General features: G+C 33.2%; 1 protein-coding gene across 4 annotated transcripts in view; it reads left to right on the top strand.

The window, feature by feature from the left end:
• TAF4B (TATA-box binding protein associated factor 4b) overlaps window positions 1–18,074 on the top strand; it is a 118,827-nt gene that overhangs the window by 25,093 nt on the left and 75,660 nt on the right. For all 4 annotated transcript variants that reach the window (XR_012498777.1, XM_019741280.2, XM_019741281.2 and 1 more), the window contains 4 exons: window positions 140–229; window positions 4,271–4,888; window positions 12,596–12,728; window positions 13,436–13,535. Coding sequence is in view for 3 of the 4 variants with exons in the window: in XM_019741280.2 (XP_019596839.2) it covers window positions 140–229; window positions 4,271–4,888; window positions 12,596–12,728; window positions 13,436–13,535 (941 nt within the window). In the remaining variant the exon portion in view is untranslated. The remainder of the gene's footprint in view (window positions 1–139; window positions 230–4,270; window positions 4,889–12,595; window positions 12,729–13,435; window positions 13,536–18,074) is intronic.

Here is an 18,074-nt window from a genome sequence, read left to right as displayed (position 1 = left end):
TATGTTTATTCATTCACAAGTGACATAAAAAAAATGCCCCCACTGTGCAAAGCTTGTTATGTCTACAATCATGAATTATACATTGTTTCTCTTAAGATATTTGTAGACCTAAAAGTGTTTTTGTTTCTCCCATCCTCAGGATGCAAAAATCGAAGCAGAAGAATTTACTAGACAACTGTATGTTGAACTCAAGTCTTCACCGCAGCCTCACCTAGTTCCTTTTCTTAAGGTATAGTTATGTGTTACTTTCAAGAAATTCTTTGGATTAGATTACTTGAAAATAATTTAAAACCTGAATGTTTCAGCATGATAGCAATTTAATGTGAAGATAACTAACAATGTAGGAGAAACCTCTCACTGTCGTTATAATTTGTAAATCACGTTGATAGTCCATGTTCTTTTGATTGTAACATTGGGAAAACAGAAGTAACATCTCATTTATGAATATAACTTGATTATATTTTTTAATGCTTGTGTATGCAAAGATTCTTAACATAAGATGTATGCAAAGATTCATAACATTTTTAAAATAAGGCCTTCTTTGTCGTAATGACTCGTATTCTCTTAGAAGTAATAAACCACATAGTGTCAAATTTAGTGGAAAGGCTATTATTTAAGAAATTTAATTTATATTATTAGCAGGCATATTCTTTAAGATTTATTTAATTAAATAGAATTTTGATGGAGAACAATGACTTTAATAACAAAAGCTTGGTTTGACCGACTAAAATATATATATATATTTGGATACTCGGACACTGGAAAGGAATTGAATTGAAATTTATAGTCATTAAAGACCTGGGACTATAGTGAACCAAAGACTCATACTATAAATTTTAAAATAATGGAATGAGGAGTTACCTTTAGAAAAATTTGCCTTAATTGTGTAGGGGAGATGAAAGAGGGTTCATAGTGGAAGACTCCTTTTGGTTGTCTCATGAAAAAAGAGTGGGAAGGGAGATGGGGTACCACATTTTCAAAAGAATATTAAAATAGTGGAAACTCTCTGTAGGTGGTTAACCAAGTTGATTAGGAGGGTGCCAATCGTGGGATATTAAGTGTGGCTGAAGAAACTGAGACTGTTTTAGCCAGAGAAGACTTAGTCTGGGAAAGGGAAGGTTGAAGGGCCAGCGTAATACCTAACATCAAATGACTAGTGCCCTGTTTTCAGATGACCCTCTTGATTGAGAAGTTTGAGGCAATTCTTCCTTGGGTCCCTTTCAGTGCAAAGGTTCTGTGAGCCATAGGTGCTCTACATTACACTGACAACTCTTGAGTTTATTTCATACTTACTGGAGACAACATGGGGAAGAAGGAGGGAAATTAGTAAGCACCTACTGTGTGTCTGATTCTTTGCTCGATACTTTACTTTTAATTTGTATCATTTGCACTTAATTTTCATGTCACTCTTTTGAGAATAGGTGCTAAACATTATTTTCCATTTTGGAGATGAGAAAACTGTTTCAGTTGACTGACTTTTGATCAAACTCACAGGTCCAGCCTATTTGATTTTACTTTGTAGATAACATTACCTTTAAGTTATTAAATATTACCGTGAAGTATTTGCACTTTGTATCTGTTTTCTAAGGACCTGTTAAGCCTTATGCAATTTTCTTGAGAATTTCTTTTTCTCATTCTTGAAAACTTTTGGGGATTGGATAGTGCATAGGGATCAGGGATTTCGCCTTTAAGCTTAACTTTGGCCAGGTGATCAAGAGGTAATTTAGACTTACATTTTTTTAATGTTGCCTCTTTACATCTTATTACTTCAACATTTCTTTCCAATTGTGTTTTTCTCAGGACTCCCTCATCTTAGATTTCTAGCTTAAATTTAATCAAATCACTTCATTTGTCATGTGTTTCCAAAGCAGTTTATTTGCTATCATTTTTAAAGTCTGGAAAAAGATTATTAGAGACATTCTTATTTTCCTTTGTTATTATATTTATATCTATTGGAAAACCTCTTCGTATAAGAATTTTATCAATCTCTTTTAATTAAAAAAAAGAAAGGAAGAGGAACAATAGTTCTCATTTGCCTGTTACATAAAGGTGGTCTGACTGAATAAGTGTCAAAACAAGAAAATGTTTCAAAATAGCCCATGAACTCACAAAAAGATAATCTGTCTACCTGCTGTTCCATCATTTTTTCTTAACTCAAAATACAAACAAAACCCCAGGGATGAAAAGGCAGAACCTTCTACTTTTTAGTTTGAACTCTCTAACTCTTTCAGCAGGATACAAAGATTAAATACTAACTTAAAATCCACCCAGAAAGTGTTTTAGCTTAATTAAGAAAATTGACCATGTTTTAGACAAACAAACAAAAACTCATAGACACAGACAACATTTTAGTGGTCAACAGAAGATAAAGGAAAGGGGGAGCATAGAAGACAGTAAAGGGGGTCAAATATATGGTGATGGAAGGAGAACTGACTCTGGATGGTAAGCACACAATGTGATATATATGAGGTGTGATCAAATAATACAGTGAATGTTTAAATTAAAAAAAATTATTGCAGAAAAGGTATATGCTAGATACTTTTATAAATTTGTTGCAGTAAAAGTTGCCATTAATCCCCCACAAAATACTCCCCCTCGCTTCGAACACACTTATTCCATTGTTCTTGCCACTTTCTGAAGCAGTTCTGGAAGTCCTCTTTCATGAGTGTCTTTAGTTGCGCAGTTGTGGCTGCCTTGATGTCCTGAATCATTTTTTACTTTGGGGCAGAGCCAGAAGTTGCACGGTGCCAGATCTGGTGAATAAGGTGATTGAGGATACACTGTAATGTTTTTACTTGACAGAAATTGCCATACCAGAAGCAACGTGTGACAGGGAGCATTGTCATGATGGAGGATTAAACCATTTGCCCATTTCATATTAATACGTTGTTCGTGGTCCATGATTTATAGCACACTTTAAAACACACCTCTCAATCATAGCTCACACCCGACTGACTGCAACAAACAAGTTGAAACTTGTTATACTCACTGTTACTAAGGTTCGAAGCGCTGCTTCCCATATTAAAGATCCCTGCCTTTCCATTGGATGGCACTCAGCAGCAGCATTCACTGTATTTTGTGACCACAACTGAAAGGTTCCAAGTCACACATCGCTTCTGGTATGGCAATTTCTGTCAAATAAAAACATTACGCTGTGTCCTCGTTCACTTTATTCACCAGATCTGGCACCGCATGACTTCTGGCTCTTCAAAGTCAAAATGGTCATGAAAGGTAAACGTTTTGAATCCATTCACAACATCGAGGCAGCTGTGATAGCACAATGAAAGACACTCACGAAAGAGGACTTACAGAACTGCTTCTGAAAGTGGCGAAAACGATGGGATGAGTATGTTTGAAGCGAGGGGGAATATTTTGAGGGGGATTAATGGCAATGTGTCTTTTACTGTAATAATCTTTTTTTATTTAAATATTACCATAGTTTTTTATCACACCTCATAGATGATGTATTCTAGAAATGTATACTTGAAACCTGTGTAACTTTACTAACCATTGTCACCCCAATAAATTTAATAAAGAAAATAAAACATAATAACAAAAAATAAGATAATTGTGTTTAGATAAATTTTACAGATTAAGTAGTATCTTCCTCTTATTATAAAATGAATAGGCCTCCTGTCAATATTTACATTTAGACGTCACTTTATTAGGAAAAGAATGCTTATCTAGTTTTTAAAGAAGAGTTATTTAGTTTAATAAATAATTAGTTTCTTTGAATTTTAGGTTTTATTAAATATGTTGTATTATGCATGTATAAATATAAATAAATTATGAAAAATTAAAAAAAAAGAAAATTGACCTTGTTTGTATTAGCTTCATTTTGATGTGAAGACTATTTCTATCAAAAGTTTGAAAGTTATTTTTAAAAAGCTTTATTTTAGTCTGCTGTTGTATAAACAAATTTATAGATACTGAAGTTGTTAGTGATCTATTATGGGGTTAAATGCATACAAACAGTATGAAACAGTGTTGTATTTTAACAAACTGATTTTAGGTATACAAAATAAGTTTAATACCAAGACATAATAATTTCATATTGAAAAAGTAAAGCACTTTGGGCTTTAAGTTGATTATATCTTGGCTATTGACAAGATACAAATAATAAATGTGATACTAGATTTCCTCAACTGAAACATTTGATATACTTTAGAATTATTTTATGTTGTAAAGATATGAAGTACAAAGTAGTTCTTTCTTACTAGTAGCTAATTTGTTTAGTTATCAGTGGTTTTGTTTTTCCTCCCACTTCTAGAAAAGTGTGAGTGCCTTACGACAACTCATGCCTAACTCCCAGAGTTTTATTCAGCAGTGTGTTCAGCAGACTTCTAGCGAAGTAGTCATTACTACTACCTGTACCACACCAGTAACAACTTCTGTGGTGACACCCACAGTTTCCTCAGTCCAGTCTGAAAAGCCCATCCTTGTTTCCGGAGCAACAACACCCAGACCTGTGTCAGTGCAAACTCTGAATCCACTTGCTGGTCCAGGGGGAGCAAAAACTGGAGTTATGACACTTCATTCTGTGAGTCCTGCCGCTGTACCAGGAGGAACAACAGCTGGAACTGTTTTGCTTCAGACTCCAAAACCGCTTGTGTCATCCATACAAAATACAGTTACAGCAGTCTCACTTCAACCTGAAAAACCAATTGTCTCTGGGGCAGCAGTGACACTGGCCCTTCCATCGGTAACTTTTGGAGAAACTTCAGCAGCAGCTATTTGTGTTCCGTCTGTGAAACCTGTGGTTACTTCTGCTGGGACCACATCTGATAAGCCTGTCATTGGCACTCCAGTCCAAATCAAACTTACACAGCCGGGTCCCGTTCTTTCACAACCAGCTGGTATTCCACAGGCAGTTAAAGTCAAACAACTAGTGAGTAACATTTTATTTCTTCCTCAACTTTTTATTTTTTAAATTTGAAACATTCAGAAAACTGGCAAGACTAGTAAAACAAGCCCTTGTGTACCCTTGACCAAGTTTGACCGGTCGTTAACTGGTCTCTCCCTCTCTGTATTCACATATACAAACACAGAATTTTTTCCTGACCCATTTGAGAGTTGGTTGCAGAAATCGTGACATTGCACTGTTACATACTGTGTATCTCTTAGGGAAAAGGATTTTTTTTTTTTTTAATGTAACCACAACATACTTATCCCACAGGGGAAGTTAATATTGGTACAATATGTAATTCCCCAGTTTTCCTAACAATGTCCTTTATAGCTATTTTTTTTTCTGATGTTGTTTCTAATAAAGGATTGCATATTACATTTACTTGTCATTTCTCTTTAGGCTCCTTTAATCTAGAACAGCCCCCTACCCTTTTGTGGTTGCTCATTATGTTATATTTTAAGTGCCCAGGCTAGTTGTTTTGCAGAATGTTCTTTATTTTGTTTTCTCTGATTGTTTCAAGGTTAGATTCAGGTGAAATATTTTTGGTAGGGTTATTACATAGGTGATGTTATGGTAAGATTTCTTTAAAAACAATATGCTGAGGGGACAGGAAGATAGTGAAGGGAGTTGACGTGTTTCCTAAATTTGGTAGGTTGGGAGGTTCTTGGGAGAAAGAAATCTTAGCTGTTTACTGATTAGTGTTTAGAACATTTGACTTAATTTTTCATTCAAGACAAATTTTGTCAGAAGACTATGAAAGTGTTGTTAACCTGTATGAGATTGTACATGGTGCGTTAATTAAAAATCACGGTTTTTTTAGTGTCGCTCTTCCCTATCTTATACTATAACAGAGATGCCTGTTTTTTTTATTTTTGGTGATTGCCCTTGCTCTCTTTTGTAAATCTTTGTGTTAAAGGCTGTGTTTTGAATCTCTTTGTTTTAATTTATTCTGCTTTTTGGAATAATAAAATCTAACTTAACTTCCCAGCCTTGTTTGTGTGATCAGGAGAAGAGGTTAACGTTTGTGGATGATTGTCTTTGAGGCAGAGGGCAGCTTTGGGAGCAGAATGGAAGGGGAAAGATCAATTTAAATAGTTGTCAAACTTTTTGGTAGGTAGGAAGTAATAGTCATTTCCTGGGTGCTAACCTTTTTTCATCCCTTCCTACTCTGGGTCTAATTTTCAAATGGAGAAATGTATCTGCCTTGCAGACTTTCTCTTAGGTGTCTGAATTTAATCTCAGAGATGAAACCTTTTTAGAAGTAGTGATTCGTAAACATCAGTCTGAGCAGCCAGGTTTGGGAACCACTGGAACAGAGTAATTGCCCCAAGGAAAGGCCTCTTTTTGGTAGCACTGAACAGAATCGAAATCCTTTTTCTGGGTCATAGATGATTGTTGAATCAGTGTTAATCTTTATTGAACATCTATAGCCTATTGGTCCCTGAAGTGAAATAATGCTTTATAGCTACATAGAGGTTTAAAAGCATGTCATGTATGCGCTGTGATTTTAAAATAATTTTGTGATGCTGAAAATGCAGGGAGAAAACTGTGAGTCTGGAAATTTTAAGTGACTCATCCAGTGGCACTCAGTAAGTAATGAATTTCAGACCAGAACCCAGTGCCTTTCCATTTAAGTTATGGTGCTCATGGCAAGAACTTACAGGTTTCTGGAGTATCCTGAAACAGAAAACTACCTGGTTATAATATCTTGACATTGACTATCCAGCATTTACGTTTTGTAGGTTTGACTTGTTATACATGAAACAATTTTGGTCAAGAAAAAATGTAACAAAATCAAATGGTTAAGGTTTAGGGATTTTTTTAAACTTCTTTCATTCTTAAAAGAATGTAGAATAATTTTACTTGTGCACTCTGCTTTCTTGTTTGACCTTTATTTCAATTTTAGTCAACAAATTTAGTGTCATTATTAATACTTTCCTATTTAAAATGGCAAAAACCAGAGCAGCCAGACACTGAAGATGCATTGTAATCTGTTTTACAACAGATTTTTACCTGGGGCACAAAACAGCATAAGCTATTCTGTATGGTAATGACACAGACAGTATTGAACTAGGACATTCTTTCAAATCAACTAATTTAGAAAATGAATATTACTCAAATTTGAATTAATATTTCTTCAGCAATTTAAGAACATCATCAGTGAGTCCATCATAAACCATAGTCCAATGTAATCCTACATTTAAGTGAGCAGGGAAACACTCAGGGTGCTAGAAACATAAGTATTCAATGCACCTTAGAAGAATTATGGAAAATAATTATTTAAAATATGGAAATTGCCACACTGGATCAAATCTGTGGTGTCTTCAACTCAGGATTCAGTCTCCACAAATGGTCTGAAGAATACAAGTATGCCTATCTTGTTTAACGTTAGATTTAAATTTTGTGTAATTTATTTCCTTTAATAATTAATCATGAAAGTTATATCCTTTAATAATTGATGTAAAAATTCCCTCTTAATACTTTATTCTAGTTGGTGCTAGTTTTTATGAAGAATTATATAGATTTCCTGCCTTTTGGATGAGATGTTTTAAATATCACACTTTGAAGTTATAAGGATCCTATTTCAGGGTTTAGGTTTTGTACAATTACTATTTTATGAAATTATGCATTTTTATTTCAGATTAAAGAGACCCTCTCCACTTTACTTAGTTTAGATTTATCACTGCATGTCATCATTGATTAGTGTATGTTATTCTCTGGGGATCTGCTAAAGCTCTCATCAAGTAAATTAACTAGAATTGCTAACCGTTTTTTCAGGTATAAGTTTTTTAGTTTGTACCAATAGTTCAGTGTTTGTATATTTTGGTCCTAAAATGTTGAACTATGGACTTAATCAGTAGTTCCTGGGATTTCATCTAAGAATCTAGTTCTTCTGAATGGTGAATCTTGTTGGTTATCTATCAATTCTGGTGTAGGTGTTGTTATATGATTTTATACACTCCAACAAAATGTTTTTACGTTTTCACCTTTGTTTGAAAGTTAAGGAAAGAAAATGAAGGAATTGTATAGTCTACTGGTGACAATTAAGTAGAAGCTTTCGGGAGTATCAGTGCTTAAAAGTTTTCTTAGAATATTTGTAAACAAACCTTTCACTCATAATTGAGCAAAAGCTAAATTTAATTTAAAGACTATCATCTTAATTAAAATTAAACTTAATTAGCAAAACTAATTTAATTTAGAAAAGTTAAATTTTAATTTGATCACTTTTTAAATTAAATTTTGGTAAATTTTAATAACTAATTTACCACATAAAAATTAAACAATAAGCCTCTCAAACCCATAATATGTGAATAAAATTCCTGAATGAAAATGTTAATTCAAAATTCTTGGTCTCTGTTTTTGGATAAAAGGCTGACAATTTTAGAGAGTACATTGAATATTATTACTCTTAGTAATCTTATATTTATATATCTATCACTTGAATATCTTTAAGAATAATTTATACTTGGAATTAGGGCAGGGAGTTTTAATATTGTCATAGATATTTCCTCATTTCAAATATATATATAAATATATGTATATATTTACATATATATGTATATATACATATATTTTCCCTCCAAGTGACTCTATTACTCACTTTTCTTCTTTAATAGAATTGTAGACATTTGATAAATAAGTAGCCAAGTGTGTTCAGCAATAATTCTCCAAATATTACTGTTCTGTGGGTATAAGACAAAAACAAATACTAATTATTAGAGCATTATTAACATGGCAATTTTCCATTCCATTATATTGAAGTAAAACTGATCCCTTAAAATAAATCAACCAAGAATATTAGAAAAAAGTTTTTGTTGTTGCATCATATTTTTTTTCTTGTACCTAATTATTTTGAAGTATGGGTAACCATTAAAGAATTTTCAACAAATATGTTTTTATATGAAGTACTCTGTGAGATTTAGCTCAGTTAATTATCTCTGACTTCAGTTTGCACTGGATAGAGAGAAGTATTTTCAAGGTATAAATTTTAGTCTCTGATTATGCTGGTGGCCAGCGTTTTTGTTAGATAAGTGGAAATAAAAATTGAGTATGGAAAAAAACAAGGATCATTGGTTGTTTTACTGGCTCTCAGTTTGATACTGGAATAACCTATTAGTATCCAGACTTAAGCAGTTTGTCTTTTTTCTTTTTTTTTTTTTTGTATTGTGTTAAAACTGAGAGGAAAGATAGAATTCAGTTGTTAATTGTAATCTTAAATAGGACTAACGAAAGGTTTGGTGAAGAAAGAGGTTGAATTCAAGTAAAGCCTACCCTTTATTTACCATATGTAGTTAGGGTTTACATGGAAAATTCTTCATGGACCATAATTTAATCAGAGTTTTATATAGTAATAGTTTTACTATTATAGTTTAATGCTAGTTCATTTAAATTTACTTGAGGAATATATGTACTTTTTTAGTTAGGTAAGCGTTCATTAGAATTTATAGAAAATAATCTATTTGGAGATAATATGTATATGTCATGTATATGTCTTAGTTTTGAATTATTCAAGAAAATACTTTATTATGAAAATTTTCTAACATAACAAAGTTTAGAGTGAACACTCGTATAGCAACCACCTAGATTCTGTTTACAGTTAGTATACTTGATTTATCATGTATTTATCCAGCTATCAATCATAATGTTTTGATGCATTTCAAAGACTCCTTCCTAAATAATTAAACATGCACATTATTAACTACAGTTCATTATTTGTTTTTTGTTTTTAGCTGAAATTTACATGCAATGACATACACAAATTTTAAATGAATCATTGTATAAATTTTGACAGTGAATACTTCTGAATAACTCAAACCGCCTACCAAGATATAGAATGTTGCTATTACCTTGAAATTCCCTGTGTCCCTTCCCAGTCAGTCCCTACCCCCATCCCTGCAGAAGTAACGACTCTTCTGATCATTTTTTCCCACAGATTAGTTTTGCTTGTTCTAGAACTTCATATAAATCAAATCAGACAGTAAGCACATTAAATTTTTTTTAACAGAAATTTATAGGTTTTCCATTTAAAGCAACATTTACTAATTCCTACAAAAGATGGTAATGTAATTAAAATTTCATGTGAGGAAATTTTTAAAAGTATTTGGAAGGCTCTTTAAATGAAAGAAACAGCATATTCTGAGTTTTACCAAAGTTAAATTTTAATCTAGATTGGGCATGGCAAATAAATTTCACCTGCCACTGTAGGATTTTACTTGAGCTGTGTGTTAAGAGGTATTCTGAGGCTGAATGTGGGCATATTGAAGTGCTGGCATTTAGTAGAGTATGCCATTGTCCCAGAAGATAAGGAACACATTGGCTGTTCCTGAGAAATAGTTGGCAACCAACAGGTATTTTCTGATTTTATGCTACAGTTTTTGTTTAGTTAGGGCCCTCTGTTTTCTAGAACTCAGCCTTGGGTAGTGCCTGCCGGTAAACACACATTGAATATTATATAGAAATTAGAGGAGATAATTACCCTTGATTCTACCGTGTCTCCCTGAAAATAAGACCTAGCCAGACAATCAGCTCTAATGTGTCTTTTGGAGCAAAAATTAATATAAGACAGAGTATTATATTATATAGTCTATTTGTTTAATCCATACTTGTGTTTCTTTGCTTCCTTTCCTTGCGGAATTTAAGTTCCATGTCAGATATCTTAGATCATAGTTATGTAAAGTCATAATTCATGTAAAACATACCTATAAAGAATTCTTTACATTCTTTATGTAAGAAATATTTTGTGGCTCTAGACCTGTATTTTCTGTAAATGACTAGAACATTAATTTATGTTAAATCCAAATAAAACATAAGAATTTGATATGTCAAGAGAAAAAGGTAAGGTACGTACTATTTCCTAGTCTTCTTTTCTAGTGGTTTTCTGGAGGGAAAGTAAATAGAGGACTTAAGTTTTAAAAAAATACCTCTTTTGTTTGCCAAGTAGAAGAAAATATCCCTTTTTGGGGCCAGTTTCCATTCCTCTAAGATAATTTCAGTCTCTGTAAGATGCCTAATACTGTGGTTTTAAATGTTACTTACTCTGAAAGAACACTAATGAATTATACTTTTTCACTCATATTTTATTTTGTTTGGCAAGTGTGCAGGAATATGCTGCATATGTGCTGCCCCAAGTCTTATAGTCATTAAGATGAGCAATGATGGGGATTCAAGATTGTTGATCCCAGCACAACACTTTGTGATATGTGTAAATATGCCATATCATTCACATATGTATACATATATGTATACAACTACACACACACACACACACACACACCCCTCCTGTCCCAGTTCCAGGGGCGTGGAGTCCTGCCTCCCTTTTCACCTGAGGGGCAGGCCACTGGCTGTTATATTTTTGAGTACCCATCAAAAATGGTATTAAGACTAACTCATAATCAAATTTCTAATAATATTTTATTACTATCTTTCATAATAAAAATACTGGAAAGAATACCTAGTAAAGGATATCAAGGAAGAAAATGTAAACAGTAAGGAAATAAGCCTGTGTTGTCAGGAGTGTTTTTGTTGAGTTTCTTTTCTGAATGCATAAATGAGACTCTGAATATATATATATATTATATATATATATATCACGTTGTAGAATTTAAATCTGATAATACATAAGTATGACCTCTACTTATTGAAATACATCTTCGCTTTCAAGAGTTCTTTCTGTTTTTCTAGAGTCTGTTCTTGTAGAATGATGGCAATGGACTTATTCCAACTTGTGTTTCTTCTCTAGGGGCATTAGTTCCTATAGGATTATTTATCGGGGCATTTTGAGTTTCTTGTGAGCTAATTTTGTTTAGTGATATACACTTGATTTTAAATGTTATTTACAAAAAATTGAAGTATAGAATAAATTGTACTCCCAAAATTCTGTTCAGAAGTCTGTCTCCTGGCTTGTTTATATTAGCCATATATGGGTTTAAGGACTTATAGTAATAAATATTTCACTGTCTGTGGCTGGCTCAAATACATGGTGACTTTTTCTTCTTTGAAGTGAAAAAAGTGAAGCTCTGCTGTTGTTTTTCCTTCTTTGAAGCTAAAAATAAGGCCCTGCTATTACCTTAATTTCTCTTCCTTTATCCCCAACCCTCACTCTCTGGATTTCTTGAACTTGTTACCTTGGAGAGTGCCTTCAACATTGTCATTTTCCAGATACTTTTTAAAAACTGCCCACTAAAAGGCCTTATCTTTTGGAGATATATTTATAGACAAAAAGATGTGCCTGGGATTTGCTTTAAAATAGTTGAAAGTGGTGGGAAAGTGGGTAGGGATATAGAAGAAACAAGATTGGTCAAGAATTGATCAGTGTTCAAGCTGGGTAATAATGGTACCATGTATCTTTTTATTGTTTCTTCTACTTTTGTATATGTTTGAAAATTTCTGCAAGTTAAAAAAATGAAAATAGGGTGCATATGGAGGTTTAAATTGGGCAGTATGTAATGTATATTTGAATTTCACTCTAAATAATAATATGTATGTGATAGTCATGTTTTTTGCTTTTGAAAAAGATAATTTTGTTACATACAAATTTAAATTTTAAGTAGGCTTTTCTTATGCTAAGATGAAGGTATATTTACAGTTAGATGACCACAGTTGTTTGTTCTATTGTGACAACTGAAAGTTTGTTCTTTTCCTAAAGCAAGTTTGGTTGAATGACTATAATGATAGTTCTCATTGCTTCAGGTAGTCCAGAAGCCTTCAGGAGGCATTGCAAAACAAGTGACTACACTGTCTCATTCCTCAGCGCTGACCATGCAGAAATCTGGACAGAAGATGCCAGTGAGCACTGCAATACCTACCAGTCAGTTTCCTCCAGGTAGACTCTGACCCACCCCCGCCGCATCACACTGGGTTTGAAACACGATGGAGTTTTGTACTTTTTTATTGTTATATTAAAAGAGATTTGGTCTTTTATGTTGGGACCTACGAGAGAAAACTGAAAGATAACTATATTACATTCTCTCTCTTTTTTTTTTCCTGTTTACACTGTTTTTTAAATTACATTCTTTACATGCCTTCGTAGCCACTTTTTAGGAGTATATGTTGTTTTAGAATAAAAGAAGCCACCACTCATGGTATTGTAATTAGATAAAATAATCCAGTAGTAAATAAGTAGTTCTTAACTTATAAAATTTGTTATAGCCTTATTTCTATTTAAAATGTACTTCTTTCTCTAAGTTTGGAAATTAATCTTACACATAAAATCTAGAAGTTTTATGTATTTTTACAAGCTACCAATATAAATGATATGTTATTAACATGTTTTTGTGACCTTTTCTGTATAATTTTATGATGTTGGTGATTCTGTAGGCAATTTGAAGACTGGAGGTCTTGATTTTAGTAGATGATTTCTTGTGTAGGGAATAAATTCATTGTCATATTTGAATTTAAACATAGTTCTAGGACAGTTTGAAATTCTTTTTGATTATTTTGCGTATATTTAAAGCTGTTGTCCTGAATTATTCCTAATGTCACGTGATTGCTTTTTTTTTTTAATCATACGTTTTTCTTTTGTTTTTATAGCTTCAGTTCTCAAGCAAATTGTGCTGCCAGGAAATAAAATTCTGTCGCTTCAAGGATCTCCTATTCAGAAAAATAAAGAGAATGGAACAACATCTTTCAGGTATAGAAAATAAATAGCTAAAACTTGGTTTGGTTTAAGGAAGTAATATTTTAAAAAAATAAATGACAAGATAATATTATAAAATACATATATTAATGCCTTTAAAAACTAATAGTACTTTATTGAATATAAATTATAAACAGTAAAGTGCACAAATTTTAAGTGTGCTGTAGCTCAATGGATTTTGACAAACATATGCCTGTGTAATCATAACCCAGATCAAGATGCTGAACACATCTATCACCTTTATGCTCCTTTCAAATCAATTACCCCCAACCCCTGCCTCTGGCAGCCACTATTTATATATTTATCACCATAGATCATTTTTGTCTATTCTTAAACTTCACATAAATGAAAAACTACATTATCTACAATTTTGCATCTGACTTTTCTCACTCAGTATTTTTTGAGATTCATATCCAGTGTCATTTTTGAATATTAGAAGATTGTTCTTTGTATTGATGAGAAGTATTGGTTGTATTAGTGTAAATTTGTTTATCCTTTTCTCTATTGATGAACATTAGGTAGGGTTGTTTCTAGATTTTGATGATTGTATATAAAGCTGCTATAAATATTTACATACAGATTTTTATGTGAACTAGTTTCTCATTTCTCTGTAGTAATATCTAGGTATGTGACGTCTGGGTCATTAGGTAAGTATGTGGTTAACTATAGAAGGTCCTGGATTTACTACAGTTCAGTTTAATGATTTTTCAACTTTACAATGGTGCAAAAGCTATATGTATTCAGTAGAAACCATATTTCGGAATTTGAATTTTGAATATTTCCTGGGCTAGCCATATGCCCTATGATACTCTTGTGATGCTGGGCAGTAGTGAGATGATTTTGCCCAACTGTAGGCTAATGTAAGTGTTCTGAGCATGTGTAAGTTAGGCTAGGCTAAGCTGTGATGTTCAGTAGGTTAGGTATATTAAATGCATTTTTACTTAAGGTATTTTCAATTTATGATGGGTTTATTGGGACATAACACCCCCGTGCTTCCCTCCCCACCACGATTGTTAAGTCCAAGAGTATCTGTATTTAAGAAACTATCAAACTGTTTACCAAAGGGATTACCATTTTGTGTTCCACCAGCAATGATGAGACTTCCACAAGCTCTCCAGTTTGTCAACGCTTGGTTTTTTCAGTTGTTTTTATTTTTACCGTTTTAATAAGTGTATAGTGGTTGCTATTATTATTGTGGTTTTAATTTGCGTTTTCCTAATGACCAAAGATGTTGAGCATCTATTTTTGTGCTTATTTGTTATCCTTATATCTTCCTTGTGAAGTGTGTTTTAAGTCTTTTGCCCATTTTTCTTTACTGAGTTATTTGTTTTCTTCTGGTTGAGGTTTTAGAGTTCCTTATATATTCAAGATCCAAGTCCTTTGCCACATACGTGATTTGGAAATACTTTCTTTGTGGTGTGTTTTATCACTCTCTTATCAATGCCTTTCCCAGAGTAAAAGTTTTTAATTTTGCTGTTCAGTTCATTAATTTTTCTCTTGTAGGTTATGCTTTTCAGGTTTTATGTAAGAAATGTTTATGTAACCCAAGGTTACAAAGATTTTTCTCCTATGCTTTGTTCTAGAAGTGTTATAGTTTTATGTTTGTCCTTTTTTTGTATTGATATTCTTTAATCGCCACTTCCTATATACAGATCATTGTGTGAATAGTCTACATTCAGATGTTTAAAGGATAAAAATAATAACATATTTAAAGATACCTTGAAATTGTGTCATCACTAATATACAGGCAGAATATATGCACCCTTATAAACTATTATAGTATAAAAGAAGTCACACTGTAGCTTTATAACTACACAGACTTCCACAATCCACAATATATAATCTTAATAATTTTGAAGAACTGTTTTTCTCAAAAGATGTAAGAAGCATTTTTATATTTGAATTTTGTATGATTGCTGTAATTTTATATATCTAGAAATAAACTAATAAAGTCCAAGCTAATGTTGCATGAAACGAATCTGGACAAATCTAAAAATCCATCAGGCACATTGGTTATATGATGTAAAAGAGATGTGTCAGCATTGCTTATATCTAGAATTCTATCCGACATACTTCTCATAAGATGAGCCTGGTCTATTAAAAACATTTATTTTTTGTTTTGTGTTAAGTCCTCTGTATCTTTATTTATCTTTTGTCTGTTCGTCCTATCCATTATTGAGAGTGGGGTATTGAAATCAGCAAATACTATTGCAGAAGTGTGTATTTCTCCCTTCAGTTCTGTCAGTTTTTGCTTCAAACATTTTGTTAGTCTGTTAATAGGTGTATAAATGTTCATAATTATTGTATCTTCTTGCTGTATTGAACCTTCTATTAATAGATAATATTCTTTGTCTCTTGTAACCTTTTTTGATTTAAAGTCAATTACGTCTGACAGTATAGCCACCCCTGTTTTCTTATGGTTACTATTTACATGGAATATATTTTTCCATCTGTTCATGTTCAGTTCGTTTGTGGTTTTGAATCTAAAGGGAGTCTCTTATAGACAGCATATATACAAGGTGTGATCAAACAGTATGGTGAATGTTTAAATAAATAAAAAATTATTACAGTAAAAGACATATTGCCGTTAGTCCCCCTCAAAATACTCCCCCTCGCTTCGAACACACTTTCCCCATCATTCTTGCCACTTTCTGAAGCAGTTCTGGAAGTCCGCTTTTGTGAGTGTCTTGAGTTGCGCTGTTGTGACTGCCTCAATGTCCTGAATTGATTCAAAATCTTTACCTTTCATGGTCATTTTGACTTTGGGGAAGAGCCAGAAGTCACACAGTGCCAGATCCTGTGAATAAGGTGGATGAGAACATGCTGTAATGCTGTTTTTGACAGAAATTGCCATATACCAGAAGCGATGTGTGACATGGAGTGTTCTCATGATGGAGGGTGATTTACAGCACACTTTAAATCACACCTTCTCTCAACCGTAGCTCACACCCAACTGACTGCACCAAACAAGTTGAAACTTGTCACACACTGTTACAAAAGTTCGATGTGCCATTTCCCATATTGAAGAACGCAGCCTTTCGGTTGAATGGCACTTGGCAGCAGCTTTCACCATATTTTTTGATCACAATGGGAAAGGTTCTGGTATAGCAATTTCTGTCAAATAAAAACATTACAGTGTTTCCTCATCCACCTTATTCACCAGATCTGGCACCGTGCAACTTCTGGCTGTTCCCCAAAGTCAAAATGACCATGAAAGGTAAACATTTTGAATTGATTCAGGACATTAAGGCAGCCACAATAGCACAATTAAAGACACTCACGAAAGAAGACTGCCAGAACTGCTTCAGAAAGTGGCAAGAATGGTGGGATAAGTGTCTTCAAAGCGAGGGAGAGTATTTTGAGGGGGATTTATGGCAATGTGTCTTTTATTGTAATACATTTTTTTTAAACTTAAAGAGTCACTGTATTTTTTTATCACACCTGGTATTAGGATCATGTGTTTTTATCCATTCTGCCAATTGCTGTTTTTTGAATAGGAACTTCATTCCATTTACATTTAAAGTAATTACTGATAAAGAGGGACTTACTTTTATCATTTTGCTATATTCTATAAGCCTTATAGTTTTTCTGTCCCTCATTTCCTACATTACTGTATCCTTTTGTGTTTAGTTGATGTCTTTTGTATTAAAGCATTTAATTTTTTTCTCCTTTTGTGTATATTCTGTAGCTATTTTCTTCGTGGTTACCATGGGGAGTACATTTAACATCCTAAAATAACACTGTAATTTGAAATTACAATCATGTGCCACATAACGATGTTTCGATCAGCAGCAGACCACATACACAACAGTGGTCCCATAAGATTATAATGGAGCTGAATTTCCTCTAAAAAATGGAAGTGTGGTTCAAGAAGAATTTTTTTTTTCTCTGCTGGGAGCAGTATTGTGGAGTTTGACAATAGATTTCCTTTCACTCAGAGCACCTCAATTTTGAGTGCACAGATTACATTTCAGTCAGCCACTGACCTGTTTCAGCACAGACACGTGTTTCCACAGTGCTACATATTCAGGGGGTACCACAGCCCTCCCAGAGCTAGTTTGATGGTCTTCAGAGTACATTAATGTAAATTTTTATTGAGGACATAAGATCTTGTACCAGGCATGGGTTTACAAGTGCTACCTTAAGCATTAAATGCTACTGCCACTTCAGTAAAGCTTTCTGTGGTAGTGTTGTGGAGACAGTACTCTGTCCTTATACTTTGGAAATATTTTCAGGTTATAATGATGTAAAGTATAAGTAAGTTTTATTTCTTCCATCAGTTCAATGCCAGAGAGAGCCCTTTGTGCCAGATAGGGTCAATGGAACCAAAAACAAATTTCCAAAGTCAAAATGAATCTTCACTTGTACAATCTCTCCATGTTAAACACTTTCCCTTTTTATGAATACCACAAAGCTTCTTAATCTGACCACTGATCTAACATGCAATAGCGAAAACCACATTGCCATGACAAATCCCCTATGTTCCTTTATCTTTCTATCTTGATTTCTTATTCCTGCTGAGCCTCAGGCCAC

The sequence above is a fragment of the Rhinolophus sinicus genome, linkage group LG09, assembly GCF_036562045.2.
Source record: "Rhinolophus sinicus isolate RSC01 linkage group LG09, ASM3656204v1, whole genome shotgun sequence".
Lineage (NCBI taxonomy): Eukaryota > Metazoa > Chordata > Mammalia > Chiroptera > Rhinolophidae > Rhinolophus > Rhinolophus sinicus.
This window is presented reverse-complemented; position numbering and strand designations above follow the sequence as displayed.